The sequence below is a fragment of the Lipotes vexillifer genome, unplaced genomic scaffold (genome assembly GCF_000442215.2).
Source record: "Lipotes vexillifer unplaced genomic scaffold, Lipotes_vexillifer_v1.1 scaffold70, whole genome shotgun sequence".
In the NCBI taxonomy this organism is placed as follows: Eukaryota; Metazoa; Chordata; class Mammalia; order Artiodactyla; family Lipotidae; genus Lipotes; species Lipotes vexillifer.
The window spans coordinates 1,550,707-1,575,838 of record NW_006789896.1 but is presented as its reverse complement, the minus strand read 5'-3'; the positions used below and the strand labels follow the sequence as shown (position 1 = coordinate 1,575,838).

At 47.9% G+C, this 25,132-nt stretch overlaps 2 protein-coding genes across 2 annotated transcripts in view; both read left to right on the top strand.

Moving 5' to 3' along the window:
- Positions 1 to 3,622: 3,622 nt before the first annotated feature.
- On the top strand, positions 3,623 to 23,276 carry AARS1 (alanyl-tRNA synthetase 1). Its single transcript, XM_007462946.1, has 21 exons — positions 3,623 to 3,670; positions 6,055 to 6,219; positions 8,709 to 8,897; positions 9,216 to 9,361; positions 11,531 to 11,722; positions 12,234 to 12,378; positions 12,726 to 12,871; positions 13,516 to 13,624; positions 13,779 to 13,929; positions 14,643 to 14,767; positions 15,205 to 15,349; positions 16,206 to 16,384; positions 17,066 to 17,179; positions 18,265 to 18,471; positions 18,974 to 19,158; positions 20,391 to 20,499; positions 21,170 to 21,283; positions 21,836 to 21,955; positions 22,079 to 22,165; positions 22,572 to 22,685; positions 23,091 to 23,276. The coding sequence occupies exons 1-21, from the start codon at positions 3,623 to 3,625 to the stop codon at positions 23,274 to 23,276; spliced, it is 2,976 nt and encodes a 991-aa protein (XP_007463008.1).
- A 1,581-nt stretch (positions 23,277 to 24,857) lies between these two features.
- EXOSC6 (exosome component 6) overlaps positions 24,858 to 25,132 on the top strand; it is a 1,130-nt gene continuing 855 nt past the window's right edge. Inside the window, exon 1 of the mRNA XM_007462998.1 lies at positions 24,858 to 25,124. Within this exon, the coding sequence (XP_007463060.1) occupies positions 24,858 to 25,124 (267 nt within the window). The remainder of the gene's footprint in view (positions 25,125 to 25,132) is intronic.

The window sequence follows — 25,132 nt, the reverse complement described above, 5'->3', positions numbered from 1 at the left end:
TAGAGAACTGGGTAATTATCTGAATAATTCATGTAGAAAATTCATTTTTAGAAGAATGTGACTTTTGGGCTTCAACAATTTCTCTTCATGTGTACTGAACCAATCACTGGGGAATAAAAAGCATTTTTTTAATCTATCTTCAATTCTTTTGTTAGTGAAAGTGCTAAATTAACAGCAACAACTATGGCAACATAGCTAAGTTATTAAGGCTACAACCAATATTACTTTATTTTGAAAGTACAGTTTGTACAATTTTGGCTCTCCATTTTAAATGTGCGGGTACAAAAGTCTGACCCATTTCTCAGGTTGTTGTGACTAAATATGCTATTTGAGGCCATTTTGTTAAATATCTTTTTTTCTTTTAATTTATTTTTGGCTGCATTGGGTCTTTGTTGCTGCGCGGCTTTCTCTAGTTGCAGAGATCGAGGGCTACTCTTCATTGCAATGCATAGGCTTCTCATTGAGGTGGCTTCTCTTGTTGCGGAGCACGGGCTCTAGGCACGTGAGCTTCAGTAGTTGTGGCACGCAGGGTCAGTAGTTGTGGCTCACGGGCTCTAGAGCACAGGCTCAGTAGTTGTGGCGCATGGGCTTAGTTGCTCCGCGGCATGTGGGATCTTCCCAGACCAGGACTCGAACCCATGTCCCCTGCGTTGGCAGGCGGATTCTTAACCACTGCGCCACCAGGGAAGATCTATTTTGGGCCATTTTGGATCAGAACAGTTGTCTCTCTTGGTTTTGACCTTAGCTGTCTTAACCTCTGGGTGCCTAAGTTTCCTCAGCCGTTAATAACAGGTAATAAAAGTAACTCGTAAGGTTGTTGTGAAGATCAGTGTCTGCTGCATACTAAGTGCTCAACAAACATTAGGTGTGATGATGATTATTAATGCTTTGCTGTGAACTGGGAAATTAAGTGACTTCTTGCTAGCTTTTGAACTTGACCTTGTATTTTTGTAGCATGCTCTTTTACATAAAAAGAGTAAAATTTTTCTGAAGTATTGAAACCAAGCAGGACCCTGTGGGGCCGTCCTGGGCACAAAAGCCTTTCTAGGAAATAGGTTTTATTCAGCCTCCTTGACCTTCCCAGAGTTCCAAAGGGCAGATTCAGACAGTTGCTAATCAGGGAAGAGAAGTAATGCAGAAACAAGGGAAGAGCAGTCAAGAAACAATAGTGCAGCCTTGGGGTAGGGTCCTGGTTCCTCCTCAAGGAATATACATATAATATCTTTAAGTTCTTCTGCAGGAACGAAGGCCCCCCACTCAGGTGGAGGATGGTAACTTCAGGCTGAGGGCAAGATTCCTGGAGCACCACCCTGTTACCTCACCACCAACCAGTCAGAAGAAAGTCACACACCCTGCAGCTCTCACCCTAAATTTTACCATAACCAACCCCCCCACACCCAAATCATCAGGAAGTTTGGGGTTTTTGAGTACCAGCCACCCATTCTCCTTGCTTATCCCTGCAATAAACCTTTCCCTGCTCCAAATTCCCACTTTTTGGGTTGTTTGGCCTCACTGTACGTCGGGCATATGAACTTGTGTTCTGTAACAATATCTTTAACCCAGTTATGACCAGCAGCACAATTTTATACCCTTGTATTTAGATATACAAGATGATGTAGGTTAATAGCGGAGAGGTTTAGGTCATGGGCTTTGGAGTTGAACAGAAATGGGTTTAAATCTTGGCTCTTTAACTTACTTTTCAGTGTGTACTTAGGCAAGGCAGTTACCTCATCTGTAAAAGGTATGCCAGTTGGCCTGCCTCATACACAGTTTAAAAACTAAACGAAATAATGTAGGAAATGTTTAATAATGCCTCACATATAAACATTAACTATTACTTTTCAAAGGCAAATCGAGGACCAAATGCCAATTTAATTGTCTCTCATAGAGTATGTTATTTTTTCCACACCAAATCCAACAAGGTCTAAAGGACAAGTGTATCCACGAGCACAACGTATCAGAATCTGAGGTCTGCATACCATTCTGCAACTAAAACGAACGTAACTAGATACTAAGAGCTGTGACCTCTACCAAACACACGTCACCATTTCCCCCTTATTAATCATATCAACGACTAGGATTTAGAGTATGGATACTAAAATGTCTGTCCCCAGAAGTCCACATCCTTACTTGTCACGTCACGTGCCCCAGTCCCTTCTTTCCCTGCCATTGCATCAGCCGATTTAAAGCCGCCTTCCCAGAAACCAACTAATAAGCTGATTCGTGCTCCAGTTGACTGGCATGTCGAATGACCAATAATTTCTCGGAAAGGTAAGGCGCGGCGGGGCACTTTCCATCCGCGCGCTCTGGTTGGACGGGGCGGTGCGTGCTGCCAAGGGCAGTGGTTTGGCGCTGGTACCTCTGCGTGTCTGCGGGAACAGGTAACCGTGGCTCCGGGCTTTGAGGGAGGAGTTAGGAACTGCGACCCTCGGGAGAAGCAGATTGACTTCTGAGAGAGTTCTATGGCGCCGCGATAGCGGCTGTGCTTGGCGTTTGGCCCCTGGGCCAGGCCCTGTGAGTCCTCTGGAACGGGGCGTGGGCTGGAGCCGGGGTTGAGGCAGCCGCTTGGTGACACGGCAGCTGGAGAGTGGCCTTTTGTCAGACCCTTGGAGCGCTGGGGGTGGAGTGGCCTCGGGTGGCCTTGCTGAGGACCGAGACCTTGGAAGGATCACTGTTGTCGCTGACCATCCGCCCAAAGCTGAGGTTTTATCTCCTCTGGTTTTAATCTCCTAGGGGCGGGCGGGGTTGCGGGCGGGTAGAGTGGTCAAGACGGGTGGAATCAGGCAGTGAGCAGTTTCCTAAATTCTTAAAATTAGCTAATAACTGATACTAGTCCAGGCCTACCTAGAAGCAATTTCCGTGCTCCATCACGTTTAGCTATTACTTTTTCAGGGTCTGCGTTTCCAGTGTGCTTTAAGTTCATTCGCAGTTCGCTACTAAAGGGTTATTAATTATACCATGAAATACTTAGCAACCACTGTGCTGGATGCTGAGGACATACCCGTAATGGTGAGCAAAAACCACCAGTCATGATTCCCACTGGGCTGGAACTTACAGCCTGTTGGGGAGATAGACCTCCAGCTGTCAAATGCATGTGCAAATTATGACGGGAGACACCTGGGGCTATGAGACTAAAATAGGGAGAATCTGATTAAGAAGGAGAAGCCTTCCTTAAATAAGTCTCTTTGAAGTTGAGATGCCAACAATGAGAAATTAACTGGGAAAAGGCAAAAAGGGAGAATAGTTCATCAGCTTACCTGGCAAGTGAAGAGCATGTTGAAAGGTCCAGTGGCTGGAGCCTTAAACCCGAAGGCCAGTGAGATTTAAGGTACTTAAGACCTTTACAGTTCCTGCTGGGAAATGGAATCTGACCTTCTTTGTGCTACCTCTGTATCCAATATAGCCTTCCTGTGTATTTATATTGAATAAATGAATGACTGGTGATGGTGACACAGCCTTTAATAGTCCCAGCGTCCATAGGGCCTAACAGCAATATATTGGATCCTTTTACATCATACTGCAGTTATTTCTGTGACTATCTCCCTATTAAGGGCATGGACTCTCTTTCATCTTGGTTCCCAGCATACAGTATGTATTCGATACGTTGAATGAATAAACAAAGATGGAAAATTCATGTGTCTTTTGGAATGGAACTGCTTATTTTCCTCAGGTAACACATTTAGAGGAGGAGCAATGAACATTCTGAAACAGCTATGATGTTGCTGCTCAGTCAGAATTAGCACCGTACGTTCATTGTTGCCACCATGATTAATATTCATTGAGAGCCATGATGAGAAGGGTCGAGGAAGAAAGTGGTGTAACAAACTTTGTAGAAACCGTAGCCTTGACTCCTTAGCGTGAACAGAAAGTCCTCAGCTGTGGGGATTTTAGTCAGCTCCTTGGCTCTGTCTGCCAGTACTTCACCATCTGTTTGCCCAAAGGGCTTTTTGAGTAATGAGTTGATTAAGTTGTGAATAAATCAATTGAAATTGTGATTAAACATAAATCTAAGAGTCTAAGAGTCACAGTCTCATCATGTTCACTGTGTACATCTTTCTTTGTATCTTCCTCCTAGGAAGGAAGAAAACTTTGAGCTAAGTGATGTAAAGTAATAGTATCCAATTTGTTCCAGGTTACAGTTTGCTTCCAAATACAGGATGGCTTTTGGCCTTACACCCCAGGTGGCGTAGGCAGAGTAGATCTTACTTTTTTACAAAAAAGGAAACAAATTTAGGACAAAGTGCCTTTTTATTTAATTGTTTAAAAAATTTTTTGGCCATGCTGTGAGGCATGTGGGATCTCAGTTCCCCAGCCAGGGATCGAACCCACGACCCATGCATTGGAAGTGCGGAGTCTTAACCACTGGACCACCAGGGAAGTCCCAAAGTGACTGTTTTTTTAAAATCTATTTATTTATTTATTTGTTTGTTTATTTTTATTTTTGTCTGCGTTGGGTCTTCATTGCCGCATGCCAGCTCTCTCTAGTTGAGGCGAGCGGGCGCTACTCTCCGTTGCGGTGTGCGGACCTCTCATCGCGGTGGGCCCTCCTGCTGCGGAGCATGGGCTTTAGGCGCACAGGCTTCAGTAGTTGTGGCTCGCGGGCTCTAGAGCGCAGGCTCAGCAGTTGTGGCGCATGGGCTTAGTTGCTCGGCAGCACGTGGCATCCTCCCGGACCAGGGCTCGAACCCGTGTCCCCTGCATTGGCAGGCGGATTCTTAACCACTGCACCACCAGGGAAGTCCTCAAAGTGACTTTTTAAAGGTTAGAGCTAGGTCTAGAATTCTAGAGACTTTTAGATAATGTTGTGAATGAGATGGTTCCTATTTTTCTAGACACCCAGTGCTACATGGCACTACAACTCCATGCCAGTGATTGGTACCCTCTACCAAGGCCTGTCACTTCTCTCTAACCTGCCTGTCAGAGAAGCCGTGTAATATATGTGAAAGAGCTTTGAAACTGTAAAGCTGTTTTATTCCTAATTTCCCTCTCTTCTGATTCTCTCTCTCTTTCACTGGCTCTTGAGCTCTGCTTCCTCAGTGTGGCTACAACATCCTCACTCCCTAGCAGTCAAATAGCTGGGAAGGCAGCAGTTTAGCAGTTGGGTTCTGGAGGAGCTAAGTGGAGGCAGGGAGATTTCTGCTACTTGCAGGGCAGTTCCTTGTACAGATGGGCCCATGCCCAGGTCCACTGTTGCCTCCCCTAGATGGTTACGCCAAACCTAGAGGCCCTGGCTTTGGGGATAGTGGAACTTTGCACTGTTCTAGGCATGTGGGTTAAGGCAGAGCTGGAAGTTAAGACAGAAGCCCTTAGAGTTCATCTATTATGGCCCCCTTTTGTTGGTGAAGTAATTCCCTTAAGGACTTGGAGCTAGGACTGGAACCTGGGTCTCCTGAGCCTCCCTCGTCTCCAGGGGGCTCCTCTGCTAGACTGAGCTGTGAGGTTTTATTCCCATTTCTTTTTTTTTTTAATTTTAATTTATTTATTTATTTTTGGCTGTGTTGTGTCTTCGTTGCGGTGTGCTGGCTTCTTACTGCGGTGGCTTCTCTTGTTGCAGAGCTCGGGCTCTAGGCGCGCGGACTTCAGTAGTTGTAGCACAAGGGCTCGGCTGCTCCGTGGCATGTGGGATCCTCCCGGACCAGGGCTCGAACCCGTGTCCCCTGCATTGGCAGGCGGACTCTCAACCACTGTGCCACCAGGGAAGCCCTATTCCCATTTCTTAATTCCTGACCTAGGGCTTGGAACAGCGGACACTCCATACATTTTTGCAGTGAATGAATGCATGAAGAAACCACCTTCTCCGCTTAATGTGTTGGTGTATTGAACAGATTGAGGTTGGCCCGGGAAGGAAGAGCATGTGGGGTTGCTGTCTGCTACTGCAGCAAGTTTTGCTTCGATGATGACTTTAGCCTTGGACATTACAACATAGAGGTTTTAGGATCAAACAGCTTACCCGTGTCCTGCTTTCACATGGCCTGAGAAGCTAGGAGTCTTGTGTAATGTTTACTTATCTTAGTTACAGTTCCCCTAATTTTCTTTCATTTTTCCTTTGGTTAGTTCCGTAGGGTTATTTTCGAGATGGACTCAACCCTAACAGCAAGTGAAATCCGGCAGCGTTTTATAGATTTCTTCAAGAGAAATGAACACACCTATGTTCACTCATCTGCCACCATCCCTTTGGATGATCCCACTTTGCTCTTTGCCAACGCAGGCATGAACCAGGTAAGGGTGTTTTCCCTTCCCCTTGGCTTTTTTGTCCACAGAGGCAGCAAAGCAGCCCTGGAGTCAGTCAGAATCCCAGTTCTGTCCTTCCTGTGTGATCTTGCAGAGTCTACTTGATGTCGTTGAACCTCTGTTTCTTTGTCTGTGAAATGAGGAATAATGATAGTGCCTGCCTTTAGGTTGTAGTGAGGAGTAAATAAAATAATGCATTTAAAATGTTTAGCACAGTATTTGAAGTAGGTACTAGAATATTAACTATCATTATTTTTAATTATGATGAGAGACCCCGATACTCATGGATTAAACTTGTATGCCTCTCAAGAAAAATACAGCCTACATCTAGTCTGTAAAGTTTTGCCTTTTTTTTTTTTCTCCTAAGGAAATAGCTGTGCTTTATTAAAATCAGAGGCTGGGTTAATCTTGCTGAGCCATGAAGAGACTTGTTAACTCAGCTGTTGTGGTTGTCCTTCATCTTTTCATTGTCCTTGTTTTTTTCTTTATAAAATGTCAGTTCTTCAGGATTCTTTTAAGGCTTTGCTTTCATTCCCATTCTAGGCCATGCACAGTCTTATTTTTTTCTTTAATTAATTAATTAATGTATTTATTTATTTATTTTTGGCTGCGTTGGGTCTTCGTTGCTGCGCACAGGCTTTCTCTAGTTGTGGCGAGCACGGGCTTCTCATTGCGGTGGCTTCTCTTGTTGCGGAGCACGGGCTCTAGGCGTGCGACTTCAGTAGTTGTGGCACGTGGGCTTCAATAGTTGTGGCTCACGGGCTCTAGAGCACAGGCTCAGTAGTTGTGGTGCATGGGCTTAGTTGCTCCGCAGCACGTGGGATCTTCCCGCACCAGGGCTCGAACCTGTGTCCCCTGCATTGGCAGGCGGATTCTCAACCACTGCGCCACCAGGGAAGTCCCATGCACAGTCTTATTGATTTTTTTTCTTTTTTTAAACTTCTTTCTTGAAGCTACTGCCACGAATGCCAATTCAGATCTACTGCTGATGAAACTTTATTAGTAGGATTTGTGTTTGGGGCAATTGAACTATAAAAGATTTAAAAGTTTTATTTTTGGAGATAAGCATTTTCTCATGAAGTAATGAGAGCATCACAAGTTTATAAAGGTGTTTAAAAGGAGTTTTTCAGTATACCTGTGACATTGAAAACTATTTAATTGGCTGGAAGTGGATTCAGGTTAGATGGGGCCCTCAGGACTTTCCTTTGGAGGTTCTCTGGGTGACTGCTTAGCCCGGTGGACCCACCAGCCCTTAAGATGCCCCTCACTGTGGGATAAGTTGACATTTTCTGTTCTCTCAGGTCTCTTTTCTGGCATGGAAAACTAGAGGCACTGGGAACATTTTCCACCTGTATTACATGAACCATGAAATTATAAAAGTGTTTTCAGTTGTGTGAGTCCCATGCATACATCTGGAATTGAGGGCACTAATTTTAGGTGGACTCTTTCAAGGTTGCAAGTTTTCTGGAACACTGGAACAGTTTTATTCTACTCAGGCATACCTAGGCTTTGTCTTCTCCCACATGAACTGAACGTACTTGGCAGAAGGACCATGGAGTCCAAGATTTATAAACATTCTCTGAATAACAGTAACTAGTAGCCTGCCTGTAGCACCTCCTATACGCCAGGCATTGCTCTGTGTCTTTTGTATATTAACTCATTTAATCCTCACTCTGTGCCATCCTACTGAGGCACTGAAGGCTCAAGTAAACTGCCCAAGCTCACAAAGCTGGTAAATGCTGGAGCATGGATTTGAACCCAGGCAGTCATTTGCTTATGTGCTCTATGCTTCTTAATCAGAAATACCTTGTGTTTTTTTTTTGTTTTGCTTTGTTTGTTTTTACATTTTGAATTAGTATTTATTGAGCATCTGTTCTTTTCAGGTACTCTTCTAGGTGCTGGATAATAGCTAAGTAAGATAGTTTCTGCTTTTAAGGAGTTTACGGTCTAGCGCAAGACTGTACAATGTACTTTCTGCAATGATGGTAATTCTATATCTAATCACACACCAGCCATGTGTGATTATGGAGCTAGTGTGACTTAGTGTGATCAAGTGGTGCTAATTTTACTCCCTATCACCTTTACTACCAAGCCAGCACATTGGTTTTAGAATATGTTCTTCCAGAAAGATGGTATAAGCCCTGACTGCAGAGACTTGAGAGGAAATACAGGTTTCACTGCATCAACCTTGACTGTTATCCCAGATCTGGCAGGGCTTTCTTTTGTGCAGTTGGTGTTACTGGCAGTGGTGGAGACGGTTGGAGAACTAGGACCAGGGAGGAGTTGCTCCAAGACAGCCTGCCTCTGCTGCAGCCCACAGGGCCACCTGCCTCTGATAAGTTTCTGTATTGCGGGGTAATCAAATCCGGAAATGAATAGTCTATGTATAGTCTATGTGTGTTCTCTTTCTGCCAGCCTGTAACCACCTGATATATCTGCAGCTCTTTAAAAGTTGAAATGTTCCCTTTCTTTTTTAGTTCAAACCCATCTTTCTGAATACTGTTGACCCATCTCACCCTATGGCAAAGCTGAGCAGAGCTGCCAATACCCAGAAATGCATCCGGGCTGGGGGCAAACACAATGACCTGGACGATGTGGGCAAGGATGTCTATCATCACACCTTCTTTGAGATGTTGGGCTCCTGGTCTTTTGGCGATTACTTCAAGGTAAGTTCAAAGAGGAGATCTCTGAGCAAAGATCAAAGGGATTTTGAGCAAAACAGTCATTTCTACTGAGGGAAATGGGTTCTAACTTTGATGGTTTCATGATACAAAATATCATGTAGGAGATTCAGAAGTGAAGGACATTTATCAATTCTAAGACTTCTTGGAAGCAGTACCTGTAATTTTATGATTTCAGTTTACATGTGGATTTCTTGTATGAATTTGACTGTTTATGGTGAAGATACTGTATTGGACCTCTCTTACTCTTATTAAATAGATTCTGGTTTGGTCATATTCCACATCTTTTTGATCGTTTTGTAGGAATTGGCATGTAAGATGGCTCTAGAACTTCTCACCCAAGAGTTTGGCATTCCAGTTGAAAGACTCTACGTTACTTACTTTGGGGGGGATGAAGCAGCCGGCTTAGAACCAGACCTGGAGTGCAAACAGATCTGGCACAGCTTGGGGTAAGAATGTAGCTCGCATGTGGAGAGTATGAGTATGGAGGAATAAAATGGTTTCTACACTCAGTGCCAGAGTGGGATCTTAGGACTTGGGGTGCATTGCCATTTCCCATTTCGGGGTGTGTATGTGGAGGTGGAGGTGACTGGGAGTAATTATCCTTTGGTGCGTCCTTTGCTTCTTAGCAGGTTTACTTGATCATTCTGTCCTTGAAAGCCAACATAAAGAATCTCGTTTTTTGTTTGTTTGTTTGTTTTGCGGTACGCGGGTCTCTCACTTTTGTGGCCTCTCCCGTTGCGGAGCACAGGCTCTGGATGCGCAGGCTCAGCAGCCATGGCTCACGGGCCCAGCCGCTCCGCGGCATGTGGGATCTTCCCCAACCGGGGCACGAACCCGTGTCCCCTGCATCGGCAGGCGGACTCTCAACCACTGTGCCACCAGGGAAGCTCTCTCATTTTTTTTTGCTTTTTATATATTTTTAGAAATTGTACATAGAGTGCATATGTTGTGAAATTTCAAACTATATGGAAATGTGAAAAATAGGAAATGGAAGATCCCTAACATTAGTCCTTGTTAATAGTTTGATACCCCATATAGAGTCTTTCAGGCCTTTTTTCATATTTCTGTAGCCCTGTATGTATGTGTGTGTCTTTTTCAACAGAGTGTATTGATATGAAACAGTTTATTTCTTATAGAAATGTAATGGCGTCAAACAGGTCTAGGACAAAGGAAGTTGTGGGGGGGTTTTTTGTTTTGTTTTTTTTTTTTGCAGTACGCAGACCTCCCACTGTTGTGGCCTCTCCAGTTGCGGAGCACAGGCTCCGGACGCGCAGGCTCAGCAGCCATGGCTCAGGGGCCCAGCCACTCCGCGGCATGTGGGATCTTCCCGGACCGGGGCACGAACCCGTGTCCCCTGCATCGGCAGGCAGACTCTCAACCACTGCACCACCAGGGAAGCCCTGTGGGTTGTTTTTTTTTAATGTAATATGATTCTAATATAAAATCACATAGCATAAAAGGTAACATGATAGATGAGCGATATGTGTTCTGGGCTTAGAACATAATAGAATTTATGAAGCTCTGTATCAAGAGGAATCTGATTGTGCAGTGATGTTCCCCTGTAGATAACAAGAATGCCCATGATGTCCTTGTCTCATTTTCTTGTTCTTTTTACTTAAACTCTCTTGTCGTTTAGTGCGTAGCTTTTTATATACTTAAGCACTGCTAATTCTCCTTTATTTTTAATCTTTTTTTAAAATTACTTTTACTCAGGGTATATTATTCCGATCCAACTTCCCCTTGTACTTGGTCTGAAGTCCCTCTTTGGTTAGACTCTATAGTCTAAATGTACTTGGATGTTTTGAGTAGTAACACATGTGAAACTTAAAATACTAATCTTGACTTTTTGAATCCTGTTTTACTTGGCTTGTGTATATCTGTACTTTGTTTTCAAGCAAGCATAATCTTTTTTGAGTGCTCTGTTATCTAGCAACTCTCAGCAGAGTCAATATTTTAGAAATGTTTTAACCTTAAATTCTTTTTGGTATCATTTTAAGGTAAAAGACAGATGACTAAATTGGGGCATAGAGAGGTGACTTTAAATGATCAGCTGCTTTTTTTCAACACTTATACTGTCATAATATAATTGTTTTCATTTATAAAAATGAAGGAGCATTTGCAAAGAAATGTGCAAAGAAATTTGTTTAAATTCTGGTCGGGAATTCCCTGGCGGTCCAGTGGTTAGGACTACGCACTTCCACTGCAGGGGACACGGGTTCCATCCCTGATCAGGGAACTAAGATCCCACGAGCCGGGCAGCCGATAGATAGATAGATAGATAGACAGACAGACAGACAGGTAGATAAATTCTGGTCATATTCAGCAAAAACGTTTTCATTTTTATGTGTTCCTGTCTAGGCTTTATCTATATCTTTGCATGTTTTTATTTATTTATGATCACAGCAATGTGCATTTTGTATTCTGTAGTAGTCACTCTTGAAAAGAATCATGTTCTGCTTCTTTATCAGGATTTGAATGCAGACTCAGCACTAGTAATTGCCAAAGAGTGAGCCTTCTTTCTAGAAATGCATAAGGATCTCCTTTTCTGGTGGATGCAAGTCTGTGCAGAATCCTGCCACTAGCTATAAATGGGCTTATCTTCCTGCTCTCTGCAGGCTGGATGACAGCAAAATCCTCCCAGGCAACATGAAGGATAACTTCTGGGAGATGGGTGACACGGGCCCTTGTGGTCCCTGCAGTGAGATCCACTATGACCGGATTGGTGGTCGGGATGCGGCGCACCTCGTCAACCAGGATGACCCCAATGTGCTAGAGATCTGGAACCTCGTGTTCATCCAGTATAACAGGTGGCCTTGGGGTCCCGATCTGTTCCTGCTAAGAGCAGCACGTTTCCTCAAGCTGCGTAGAGCGAGAGGAGCTCAGAGCTCATGGCTGTCTTCTCATCCTCGTCTTTGGGGACAGTGGGGCAGTGCTAAAGGCATCATGGGATCTTGTGGACATTTGTTCAATTTTATTTCTCAGGTTTTCCCTCTGATCTCTGGGACAGGGCTGGGCCTATTCTTTTATAAACTAGTTTTATTCCACATACTACCTGCTTAAGGGCTATTCCTATAATGTCATTTTTGCTATAATTTGAACTGCTGTTTTAAAGCTCATTTCCTTGAAGCTTGCCTCACTCTTTAATGAACCCCAGAGTATTTCTTCCCTTTCTCCCTTCACTCCCCACCTCCCACCAAAACAGGCAGAGACAAATGGCAAATAGTCACAGCCTGCAAACTGCAAAGTGATTTCTACCTAGCAGGGAGAGGTGGCAGCCTGAGTCCATGTTTCATCCTCCTCTTTCTCTGGATCTTGCAGGGAAACCGATGGCATTCTGAAACCTCTTCCCAAGAAAAGCATTGACACAGGGATGGGCCTGGAGCGACTAGTGTCTGTGCTGCAGAATAAAATGTCCAACTATGACACTGACCTTTTTGTCCCTTACTTTGAAGCCATTCAGAAGGTACTGGTCCTATTGCAGACTTCTGTGGAGGTTTCCAGGCTGGACCCTTAGTACTGTCAAAGATAAAACAATCATATGCTTTGCCGGGTGAGGGTACCTGTGACCATCTACCAACTTCCCTGTTAATAACACAGGGGTCTAAGCACAAGGCACTGTATTTTATTGTGTGCAGGGGCCTAGCTGGAGGCTCTTCACTCTTGCTCCTGTTACCTTTCTTGGGGTTTAGGATCTGGCAAGAGGGTCATCCTTTCGCTTTATGCCCCGTCAGTCCTGTCTGAACCTCCTAGGGTGAGGCAACACTAGAAAGGCTGCTTCCTGACAAGCTGCCTCCTGGTTTTTATTTGTAGGGCACAGGTGCTCGGCCGTACACTGGGAAGGTTGGTGCTGACGATGCTGATGGGATTGACATGGCCTACCGGGTGCTGGCCGACCACGCTCGGACCATCACCGTGGCCCTGGCTGATGGTGGCCGACCTGACAACACAGGGCGGGGGTAAGTGTATTTACACTTGGGGCAGGGTTAGGACTGACGCTGTTGAGTTTTATGGCTCTCTGTGGAACTTAACACATACTTCATTATTGTTTGTCTTCTAGGTAGTTGGAGGGATCCTTTTATTTTTTTTAGGGATAAAGGGAGTTTCAGCTCACTTTGAAGAGTTCACTATATTAAATTTCTGCTGCCAAATACAAGATGATAAGGATTGTATTTAGGGTTGTCTTATAAGATATTGGCAGGGGCAGGGGAGATACTGGTGAACCCCAGGCAACTTCATTACTGACAGCCAGGACCTGGGATTGGATTGTGGGCATCAAGTTGGCTGTCTGGTCTGTACTTCTTGCCTTCATCTCTGGCTCAGCAGAACAAGCTTGGAAAATAAACCAAGGTTACCCTAGGTTATCCTTGATGCATCTTTGTGGATATATTACTGAGTTTACTGGAATTAATGTTAATGACCTTGGGGGAATGCAAAAAAAAAGAAAAAGAAAAAGGAAAAGCAGGCTTAGGATAAAAGAAAGAATCTGAAAGAGAAAGACAAAAAATTGGTCATGTTGCTTGGGTAGAATTCCAAAGAACCCACTACCAAACGCTCGACTGGGAATGTTGTCTATCCGGAAACTGGGTTCTGCCTCTTATAGGTATGTGTTGAGACGGATTCTCCGCCGGGCTGTTCGATACTCCCATGAGAAACTCAACGCCAGCAGGGGTTTCTTTGCTACATTAGCAGATGTTGTCGTGCAGTCCCTGGTAGGTGTATTTCCTGTTCACCTCTTCTGTACTGAAGCACATACCTTAAAAGGTGTAGAGTGGGAGATATCACACTGTTAATGATAATTTTTAGAGGAGTCATAGTATAGGCCCTGCCTTCATTGGGCTCATATCTGTGTCTCCCGTTTACCAGGGAGATGCATTTCCTGAGCTAAAGAAGGACCCAGACTTGGTGAAGGACATCATTAATGAAGAAGAAGTGCAGTTTCTCAAGACGCTCAGCAGAGGGCGTCGCATCCTAGACAGGAAAATTCAGAGCCTGGGAGACAGCAAAACCATTCCCGGTAAGGACCGGTTTGTTCCTTTCTTCAATAGGCTGGTTCATCTTTCTGGAAGAGGCAAGCCCTTTCTCACAAACTGACAGTGGACTCCTGTGTCTCCAAAGGCTGAGCATAGCTTGGTTAGACTGCTTTTGGTGTAAAATGGGGTTTATAGTAAGATTATAAAAGTAACATATTATTGTGGCAAAGTATTCTAACAGTACAGAAGTAAAAAGTGAAAATCCTCTTTCCCAAACTTATTTCTCAGAAGTCACAACTCTTTGGGGTTTGTTGTATAACTATTCAGAACTTTTCTATATTTGCATACAAATGTACATAGGGGTGTGTGCACGTGCGCAAGCAAAAAATGGGAACGAGTAGTATATAGTGTTTTACAACTTTAATTTTTTACCAGACAGGAAAATTAATTCCAGAAGTTTTTACTTTTTATGGAAGTATAATATAATGTTCAAGGTGAAAGCCTGATGAATTTCCACAAACTGAACATACTTGTGTTCAGATTAAGAAACAGAACTTTTCCAGGGACCTCCTGTGCTTCCCCCAGGTTGACTGCAAAAGATTTGATGGATTTTCTGACAAATACACAGAACCATTACTAACTTGCCTGACTCTTTAATCCCTCCTGTCACTGCCAGTGTCCTCCTGGAAAGGGGTTGGGATGGAAAGGAAGGGGGGCCATCCTTGTCATTCTTATGTGATTCCTTTGTGCTGTGTAGGGGACACTGCTTGGCTCCTCTATGACACCTATGGGTTTCCAGTGGATCTTACTGGACTGATTGCTGAAGAGAAGGGCCTGGTGGTAGATATGGATGGCTTTGAAGAGGAGAGGAAGCTGGCTCAGGTAAAGCATTTGAGGAGTGAGCAAGAAACTCAGCCCCAATCAAGGCAGGACTTGGCTGCAAGGCAAGAAAGAGTTTCCTTCCATTAAAGTCTTTGAAATTCTGTTTTTCCCAAGACCAGTGAGTCTTAAGTGGGGGCAGTTTGCCTCCCTTACCCCAGGGGATATTTGGCAGTAGCGTATAAAGGTAGTTTTTGGTTTTCACAGCTGGGGATGGATGCTACTGGCCTGTGGTGGGTAGACGCCAGGAGTGCTGCTCAACCTCCTTCAGGGGACAGCCTCCCAGAACAAGAGTTACCTGGCCCCAAATGTCAGTAGTGCTGAGAGCCAAAAACTCTGTTCTAGAGCTTTACATTGGGCATAGTTTAGCAATTTCAAGTCCTTCAGAGTTCTTTTTCTTTGACATTAAGGTAACTTATGCTTATTTCTCTTACTGGCAGCTAAAATCACAGGGCAAGGGAGCTGGTGGGGAAGACCTCATTATGCTGGACATTTATGCTATTGAAGAGCTCCGGGAAAAGGGTCTGGAGGCAACAGATGATTCCCCAAAGTATAATTACCATTCGGACTCCAGTGGGAGCTACGGTATGTTAGTGTGCTCATCTCGGGTGGTTTTCAAGCAATGAGTCTCAAGATTAGGAACCCAGGATATCCATGGTAGCCTTGCCTGCAGTGCTGTGTAGTCATGCTGTGTAATTTTATACTCAGAGAGACCCTTGGTGATTGACTTTCTATTTATTTTGGAATAATTATAGATTCACAGGAAGTTGTTAAAAAAAAAGAAATTTACCAGGAGATTCCTTGTACCTTATACCTGGTTTTCCCTAATTGCAACATCTTGCAGGAAACAAGGAAAATGACATTGATTGATAAAATTCACAGTGGCTGTTGAATTTTGCATGGGGATAGTAGCATTCTAAAGTTAAGACAGCTCAAAAGAAATATACTGGTGCTACATGTTTTTGCTTTTTTTGCTCCAGCAGAGATACCTAAATCTGTGTAAGGAAGCCCACAAAAGGAATACACTCCTTATGAATTGACCTTGGAGTAGTTATTATAATAGTAATAGTTATTACTATTCTTAAATACCTGCTAATCAAATTCATCAGGTTTCTGTTCAGTAGCTCACAGTTAAGGTGACCATCTGTCCCATTTTCCCAGAATTGTCCCAGTGTTGACACTGAAATTGTCCCAGTGTTTCCTCACACCTTGGGAAATCCCCTGGTCCCAAGCAAACTGGGACAGTTGGTCACCCCTACTGAGTATTATATTCTCCATTAGAAAACCAGCATGTTAAGCCCTTTTGTGGAGTCTAATAGGCTTCTTCCAAGATGAAATTAGACAATTAGGACCTAAGGAGAGTTTGAGAAATAGAATCTGATAAAAGCCGGCTAAGAGTGTGTGAATGAAGTCATCAACCGTGTTTTCCCCTTGTATGCAGTGTTTGAGAGTGCGGTGGCTACAGTGATGGCTCTGCGCAGGGACAAGATGTTTGTGGAGGAAGTGTCCACGGGCCAGGAGTGTGGAGTGGTGCTGGACAAGACCTGTTTCTATGCCGAGCAAGGAGGGCAGATCTACGACGAAGGCTACCTGGTGAAGGTTGATGACAGCAGCGAAGACGTGAGCCAACAGTTCTTCCTCATTAGTGGGGAGCGGGGGCCCAGCAAAGGGCCGGGCCTGGGCCCCGGGCAGCTGCTCTGGCTCCTCGGGGCTCCCAGCCCTGAGGGGCAGGCACCACCGATCTTCGGGTCGTGTTCTGTGGTCAGTGTTTCTGAAGCCGAGGGAGCTGCTTCTTGTACTGTGTTGCTTTCATCGCCGTTAGGTCCCCTTGTAGCAGGATCCTTGCAGCCAGGCTGCTTAGGTTGATCCCTGGTTCCTCCAGGCTTTCCCTGTAAATAAGGAGAGATAGCTCTCTGGAGGGCAGACATCCTTGTAGAAGACGTGGCCTGTAGCTCAGCCACTGCTGTCTCTGCCGTCAAGCCTCGGGCTTGAACTTCCTACAATGGCTTTAATTCTCTAAGATGCTCCTTAATGAAGAGTGTGTGTGTGTCTGTGTCTGTGTATATATACACATGTATTACATATTTAAAGTGTTGTGTGTTTGTAATGATAAATATTTATGTGGTGGTCCATATATATATGTATGTATGTATATATAATGGTATTAATGGTATGTGTGTATAGTACATAAAGGGAGAATTCATATTTATGTCCATTTATATATATTTATGTATATACATATATACACACATATGTATTTGGATTTTTGTATGTATTGGTCTCCTCCTTGACTCCTCTTAGAAAACTGAGTTTACGGTGAAGAACGCTCAGGTCCGAGGAGGGTATGTCCTGCACATAGGAACAATCTATGGCAGCCTGAAAGTGGGGGATCAGGTCCGGCTGTTTATTGATGAGGTGAGTTTGAGTTGCTTTAGGCTGGTTAGTAATCATCTCTCCTTCCCCTTTTAAAAAAAATGTCAGCTTTATTGAGGCCTACCTGGCATGTAGAATTACAAGGGTTGTTTAAAAGTGTACGTCATCGTGATTTGATGCAGGTTGTGAAAGGAATTCATCTCCTCCTCTGGCTTTAAATTGGCCCATCGTTACTGTCCCTCCTAAGTGAAATTATAAGTAGCTGATTGCGTGTAAGGCGCAGAAGTAAATTTTGAGGGATGTCACTGAGAGCTAAATCTGTTCCCAAGTTAGACCACAGTGATTTCAGTTGAGATCCTAGAGCTTCATTTTCACGGATTGCCTTTCTCCAGCTTAACCTCAAATACTTCTTCAGGAGCCAAGGATCCTGTGTTAAGAAACAGGTTCTGCTGCACGTGCCAGAGCTCCAAAATAATAGTAGCATAAAACAAGACGGAAGTGTGTTTCTCACCTGAAAGTCTGAGCTGATGCAGAGGCCCTCCCCACAAAGTCACAGGACCTTGCTCTTCCTTGCTTTTGTTCCACCATCACTCCTGGGGTGTTGCCCTTGCTTTCATGGTCCAAGAAGGTAGCTGTGAGATCCATTTTCTAGGCCAGGGGTTGGTGGACTTTTTTTGTGAAGTGCCAGATAGTAAATATTTTTGGTTTTCTGAACCGTACTGTCTCCATCACAGCTACTTGACTCTGTCGTTGTGGCACAAAAGCACCGTAGGCAATACGTAAACACACGGGTGTGGCTATGTTCCAATAAACCTAGATATAAAAATGGATTGCAGGACGGGTTCGGCCCACAGGCCATAACTTCCCAACTCCTGTTCTAGACAGTGGGAAAGAGGAAAGGGAGGGTATGTTCCTTTAAGTGTACACATCACTTCTGCTCACAGCCCACTGACCAGAATTTAGTTACATGGCCACAGTTAGCGGCAAGGGAAGCTGTAGGCTTTATTCTGGGCAGCCATGGGTCCAGCTAAAAACTCTAGTACTTGGGAAGAAAGGGAGAGCAGGTACTGGGGGCCGACCAGCAGTCCGCTGCAGACCTCTCCACCAGCCTGCTCTGCCCTTTATAGCCCCGACGGAGGCCTGTCATGAGCAACCACACAGCCACCCACATCCTGAACTTCGCCCTGCGTTCCGTGCTTGGGGAGGCTGACCAGAGAGGCTCCCTGGTTGCTCCTGACCGCCTTCGGTTTGACTTCACCGCCAAGGGAGCCATGTCCACCCAACAGATCAAGAAGGCCGAGGAGATTGCAAACGAGATGATTGAAGCAGCCAAGGTAGGTTGCGTTACGTGAGCTCTTGGGTCATGTACTCCACTCCTTCCTGCACCATTGCTTTCTATGTACGGAGCCGCCTCTGCCCAGATGCTCTCACTCTGTCGATCCATAGTCTGTCCTGTGAACACGTGTTCAAAGCAGTGATTCTTAACTGTGCTGGGTAGGGGGCAGTGCTGGTGTTCAGTGGGGGGCCTCAGGGAGGTCTTTGGTCCACCCCTTCCTTAGGACAACCAGAGCTCTTTTAGTTAAATCTGCTTTACATATAGCACATCCATTTAAGATTTGGTTCACAGTTTAACAAAGTAGTTGGAAATTCCTATTTTGAGCCCCTTGACTTTACACATGGGGCTTTATTTTGGGAGGCTCAGGGCACATGATGGGCAGAGCTGAGATCAGAAACCCAGAGCCCTGCCTGCAAGACTGCACTCTCCCTGCTGCTTCCTACCGCACCTTCAGAGAAGATCTTTTCCCAGCATTTTTTCCTATCTTCTTTCCATGGCAGCCCGTCTACACCCAGGATTGTCCTCTGGCAGCAGCTAAAGCCATCCAGGGCCTGCGGGCTGTGTTTGATGAGACCTATCCTGACCCTGTGCGAGTAGTCTCTATTGGGGTCCCGGTGTCTGAGCTGTTGGATGACCCCTCCGGTCCTGCTGGCTCGCTCACTTCTGTTGAGTTCTGTGGGGGAACGTGAGTACCTCACGGGGAGCAGTGGGTGGACCTGCCTTTTGTTAATTTGCGTTACCCTCGGAGGGTGTGGGTAATAGGCTAGACCAGCTCTCATTTGTCTAAGGTTGAAACAGAGTCCTCAGAAATGCAGTTGCCAAACAGCATTCCCAGGAATCAGCATCTGCATGCTCCCATCAGACCCCTCAGTGTCTGACGTTGACATTTACTGGGTGTGTGATGAAATGTTCTTCCAAGGAGGGAAGGTGAAAAATGTCATCTTAACACTTAGAGCTGCTTGCTCTCGTTCCCTGGACGGATGATGACAGAAGGCCTGGGAATTCATGATTCAGCAGGGCCCTGGAGCTTCTGATCTGGTCCTAGCCCCTTTTCATTCCCAGGGCCTCATATAGTTCCCTTTGCAGGCTTGAGCAGCATCTGTGGAATTAACCTCATTGTCTCAGAGCCCCTGAGTCAGGCCCCACAGTAGACCCGGCTCAGTTTGGCTGTGGGCAGCCACATGTTTCTGCCAACTTGGAGTCCTCCATAGCCCTTGGGGTCTTTCTGGGACCGTCTGGTGGCCTGGGAAGTTCCTGCCTGCCAAGAAATCAGGGGGAATAAAACATTCTTAAGGCCATGATAGAGCCCATCCAGGGCCTCCTGTGAGCCTCAGGCAGGCAGAGAGCAGTTGGGTGCATGGAGGATGGGGTAGGGATCTGGGAGATCACATTCCAGGCCTCCCTCTGTCCAGTAGAATTGGGCCTTCAAATGAGTCCCACATCTGCCTTAATACCTCTCTACATGACAGTCTCTAGAGCACTGGAAACAGCTTTCAGAGACTTTACATCATCCTTGCGGAGTGGCTGAGAGTAAATGAGCATTTGAGGTTCTCTGAGCCCCTGGGGTTGTCTGAGGTGCTGTGGTAAGACTTGAGAGGGAATCCACCGATACTCTCAGGCTGTTGAGCAGGGACGGAAGGCAGCAGTGTGGTGAAGGAGACCTACCCACATTTCATGCGTGGGAAAACTGAGGTGCAGGAGCGTGGCGCCTCGCTCAGTGTCGGCCCCAGCCAGGCCTTCCCTGACTGCCTGCCCCTTCCAGGCCACAGCTGCGTTCTGAAATAAACACGAAGGGCCTTTCCTCATCATCCCCTTGAGGGAGCTTCCCTGGGAGCGACTACCACTTAGGGCTCCTGCCTGCCAGCCAAGGGCTCCTGGGTGCTGTGAGGACCATGAACTTTGCCTTCTGCCATTCAGGCATCTGCAGAATTCGAGTCACACGGGAGCTTTTGTGATTGTGAGTGAAGAAGCTATTGCCAAGGGCATCCGGAGGATTGTTGCTGTCACAGGTGCCGAAGCCCAGAAGGTGAGCAGGTCAGGCTGGTTTGTGGCTCACTTGAACAAGGCAAGCAGGGCCCAATCTGTGGATCCACAGTGCCGATGGTCACGTGGCCGCTGCGGTCAGAATCGGAGCTACAGCACTCCCTCCAGAGTGCCCTCCCGTTACCCCGCCTGGTGGAAGAAAGCCAGCACCGCACGAAACATTCTAGCTATCTTACATTTAATCTTTTAAAATATAGGTAGATTCTGCCATAAGATGTCTGTGTCGAGGAGGGTAGGCCGTAGTTTTGCTATGGCTTCTGTGCCCCCAGCACTTAACCACATCTCCCTTGGGGTATGTACCCAGTTTGAGACGCATGGAGTACGGGGACAGTTGCTCTGGGAGTGGGGACTGTAGCTCACGCCTGACGTGTGCCGAGGCTTGAGGAGTGATGATTTCATAGGTGGGAAGGGCTCCTGGCTCATGAGTTCTCTGTCACCCCCTGAACCTGAGTTCCGCTGGCCAGGTGTATGAGGAGGGTGCTCCTTTCCGGGGCATGAGGCTGCAAACACTTGCTCCTAAAGGAAGAGAAAGTTCTGGTGTTCTGGGGGTGTGTTGTTCCATAGCCTGCCATCGGTGTCTGCCACCGTTCACAGAGTCGTGAAGCTGAAAGTTGCCTGACCCACAGTTCACAACTCTGATTGTCTCCTCCCAGGCGCTCAGGAAAGCGGAGAGCTTGAAGAAATCTCTCTCTGTCGCGGAGGCCAAAGTGAAGACCCAGACTGCACCAAATAAGGACGTGCAGAGGGAGATCGCGGACCTCGGTGAGGTAGGGGCGACCTCCCTCCTCAGGTCCTGGTTCTCGGTGCAGTGGGCCTTTGGACTGACTTCTGATGTCCGGCAACCTTGCCAAGGGGGCTTCCCGGATCCTGGCCTCCGGACCCCTGGAACCAGCTGCTGCCCCCGTTGCCGACGGCAGGGCAGCCCCTTCTGAGCACTAGTGGGCACCGGTGTTGAGGGGGGTGGGAGAGGCGCGGTGGGAGCCCACTGTCTCCGGGTCTCCTGGTGTTTGTTCACATTCAGGGGCTTCCCGTTAGCCCATCATGGGCCGTGTTCACTGCCGTGGGGGGACCAGGTCTAACAGGGGGTCCCAGCTCTCTTTATTCTGTCCCTTTCTCTCCAGCCCTGCTCCTTACAACTCATGCAGTTGCTCATAAAGTGACTCATCTCAAGGCCAGTGGATTCCTTTTTGTTCTTGTGTTCTCTCTCCTTCTGGACACTGGTTGGGGAACTCTGGTGTCAGAAGCCAGAAGGGTGGGGTGGGCTCACATCCTCACTCCTCGTGGCCCAGCTCCCAGTGGAGTTCCTGTTCTGGTTCCAGGCTCTGGCCACTGCAGTCATCCCTCAGTGGCAGAAGGATGAATTCCGGGAGAATCTCAAATCCCTGAAGAAAATCATGGATGACCTAGACCGGGCTAACAAAGCCGATGTCCAGAAGCGGGTGAGTCCTGGCAGTGCAGGAGCCGGGAGGATTTACCCAGCAAAGGCTGTGCAGACTGCTCTCTGGGTTTCGGAGTCTGAGCCTTTGACCTGAGGCCTCTCCTCTGGACTCCCTTCCTTGCAGGTGCTGGAAAAGACAAAGCAGCTCATTGACAGCAGCCCCAACCAGCCCCTTGTCATCCTGGAGATGGAGAGCGGCGCCTCGGCCAAGGCAAGCCAGGGGTGGGGCTCCATGGCACCACCCTGTGCCTGTCTGCTGCTTGTCTCCTCCTCTCGGAGTCTCAGCCTTCTGGTGGCTGAAGTGGGAGCCTTGTGGCTCTGAGCAGAGTAGTTGCCTGATGGCCCACTCTCTGGGACTGAGGTTGGGCTGAGCCATGGAGAGAGCTGGTGGCTGGAGAGCTGTGGCTCCTCGAGGTGGAAGGCGAAGCTCCGAGCCAGAGCGTGGGCGAGGCCCTGTGCTTAGTCCTCCATCCAGGCTCCTGGGACCAGCACCTGCTCTTAGAAGGGGGTAAGGGGTGGGAGCTCTCTGAGGACTGAGCTCTGCAGCCCCATTGCACTTGTGGAGAGCGTGGCCCCCTTCCCCAGGGCCATGGCCTGATGCCAGGTTCTCCCCACAGGCCCTGAACGAAGCCTTGAAGCTCTTCAAGACGCATTCCCCTGAGACGTCTGCCATGCTCTTCACAGTGGATAATGAGGCTGGCAAGATCACATGCTTGTGTCAAGTCCCCCAGGTCAGAGTGCCCTGCAGTCTTGCTCACAGCAGCTCTGTGCCAGTGGCCATAGCTTTTCTCAGGGAGCTTGGTTCTTCTTACACCTGTTTGCCAAGACCCATGTGTGTTTGTGCAACCCGTTAGACGTGGCCGTTTTCCTGCTCACCTGTTTGTCACCTCCCCAGCACCCCTTCCACTCAGGCTCTCCCCTCCCTGGTGGATATGTTTAACCGTGCTGGCTTTGCTACTCGGTATGCCTCGCCCTGGCTGTCGTACCCACTGTAGGATCTCTCTTAGCTCTGGCAGCATCACCCAGGGCAGGATTGGGTGTCAGCCTCCCCCATCCTTTTTCCATCCCACCCCTCTCCTTGTCTCCCTCAATCCCGTCCTCTGTCCTGACCCCTACTTCTCCTTCCTGTCTTCTAGAATGCAGCCAACCGGGGCCTGAAAGCCAGTGAGTGGGTGCAACAGGTGTCAGGTCTGATGGATGGCAAAGGTGGTGGCAAAGATGTGTCCGCTCAGGCCACAGGCAAGAACGTGGGCTGCCTGCAGGAGGCGCTGCAGCTGGCCGCCACCTTTGCCCAGCTCCACCTGGGAGATGTGAAGAACTGAGGGGGAAGGGCGGCTTCCACGAGGAGGCATCTCCCTCGCTCCCAGATGGATCCGTCCAGCCAGGAGCGCTCCATCCCCCACAAGGATATTCTAATCTTGGGACCTTTAAACAGCCCCATCTGTCCTCCTAACCCAGCAGTAACTGGAACTTAGCCTGGGAGCCAGCCTGTGACTCAATTCCCATGTTATGCTTCTGCTCTGAGCATTTCAGTGCCATCTGTCTAGAACCACTACCCCAGGATTGTGTCTGTAGAGTTCTCTGCAGACCCAAGGCTCTGGGCCTACAGGGAGGAATCGTTTTTGCTGCAGAGAATAAAAGGACCATGTGCAATACTCGATAATGCCGTGTGATTTCTTATCTCCTCCTCCCCTTTCTCCCCCAACCCCACCCCACGGGTGCCCCCAGTGTGACAGCCCGTGGCTCCCTGGGTGTCTGTAGAATAAATGCTGTGGCTCCAGCTGGCTTCTGGTCGCAGTCCTTGCCGAGTATAGCCCCAGACCCCTGAAGTTCGGGAATAATGGCCGCTGGATTTTCCTCGACATCTGTGGAGGTGGCCCACAGAATAGAGCCCTTTGTAGGAGAATATCTTCATTTTTTAGGCCCATATCCCTTTTCCTCACTTGATGTGCAGGTTGGGTGTGAGGTCAGAGGCATTCTTTGGTATAGGAGGTGTTTAGGGTACATCAGTTGCCTCCCCCCACTCCTTTGACTGCCACGTCATTCCTGGTTCCAGGACCTCACTTGGACAGTGAGGGTGGAGACTCTGACCTGGTTCTGCGTCCATTCACCCAAGTCTGAAGACAATTGGGTTTGGTAGCAGTAGTGTACAGTACTTGGTTGTGCCCACTCTGGCTGATTTCATGTCCCCTGAGTACAGCAGGCTGGCTCTGGGGCCCTGGGTCATTCTCAGGCCTGCTGACTTTGAGGGAGGAGGAAAAGCAGGTTTATGCTGAGAGGAGAAGCAGAGGCCAGCAGTCACAAGGCCTGGGGGTGAGGAGTATGAAAAGCAGGCAGAGGGAGGGTGCTGAGGCCCTTGGCTGCAATATGTGCATGCCAGGTGAGGAGTGTTAGGGATACAAAGAGCTCACACAATCCAGAGCAGGAGAGACATAGTTCCATTCATTCACTCGACAAGCGTTTATGCCAGCCAGGGCACTGACAGTACAGGAGTGACCAAGACAGAAGGTCACTGCCCTCTTGGGCAAGGCAGTGGGGAACATGGGTAAAACAGTCACACACATAAGTGCAAAATTAAAATAATTACAGCTTCACAAGTGAAAGCAAGAAGCCCTACGCCCTGAGCGCAAAGGCTAGACGTCAGCCGAGCCGGCATAGGTCCCACTTCTGCAGGCCTGCCCGGTACGTCCGTCCATCCATCCACCGAGCTCTGGGCGTCCTTGCGGCGGCCCCAGGACTCTGCAGCGCTCGCCGTTCTCCCTCCGGGGCGGCAGGGGGCGGTGCGGGGCGGCCTGCCGCTATCCCGACAGTCCTCGCGCGAGCGCGCGGCTTTGAGCGGGCGGAAGAGCCGGCGCGCGAGGCCGGGCCGACGCGGGAAGGCGGCTCGCACGCTAGATGCCGACATGCCCGGGGACAACCGCCGCATCCGCGGGCCCGAGGAGTCGCAGCCGCCGCAGTTGTACGCGACCGACGAGGACGAGGTGCCGGCCGCTCGCGACCCGACGCGGCTCCGGCCTGTGTACGCGCGCGCCGGGCTGTTGAGCCAGGCCAAGGGCTCGGCCTACCTGGAGGCGGGAGGCACCAAGGTGCTGTGCGCGGTGTCCGGCCCACGCCAGGTAGAGGGCGGTGAGCGCGGTGGCGGCCCGGCCGGAGCGGGCGGCGAGACCCCAGCCGCGCT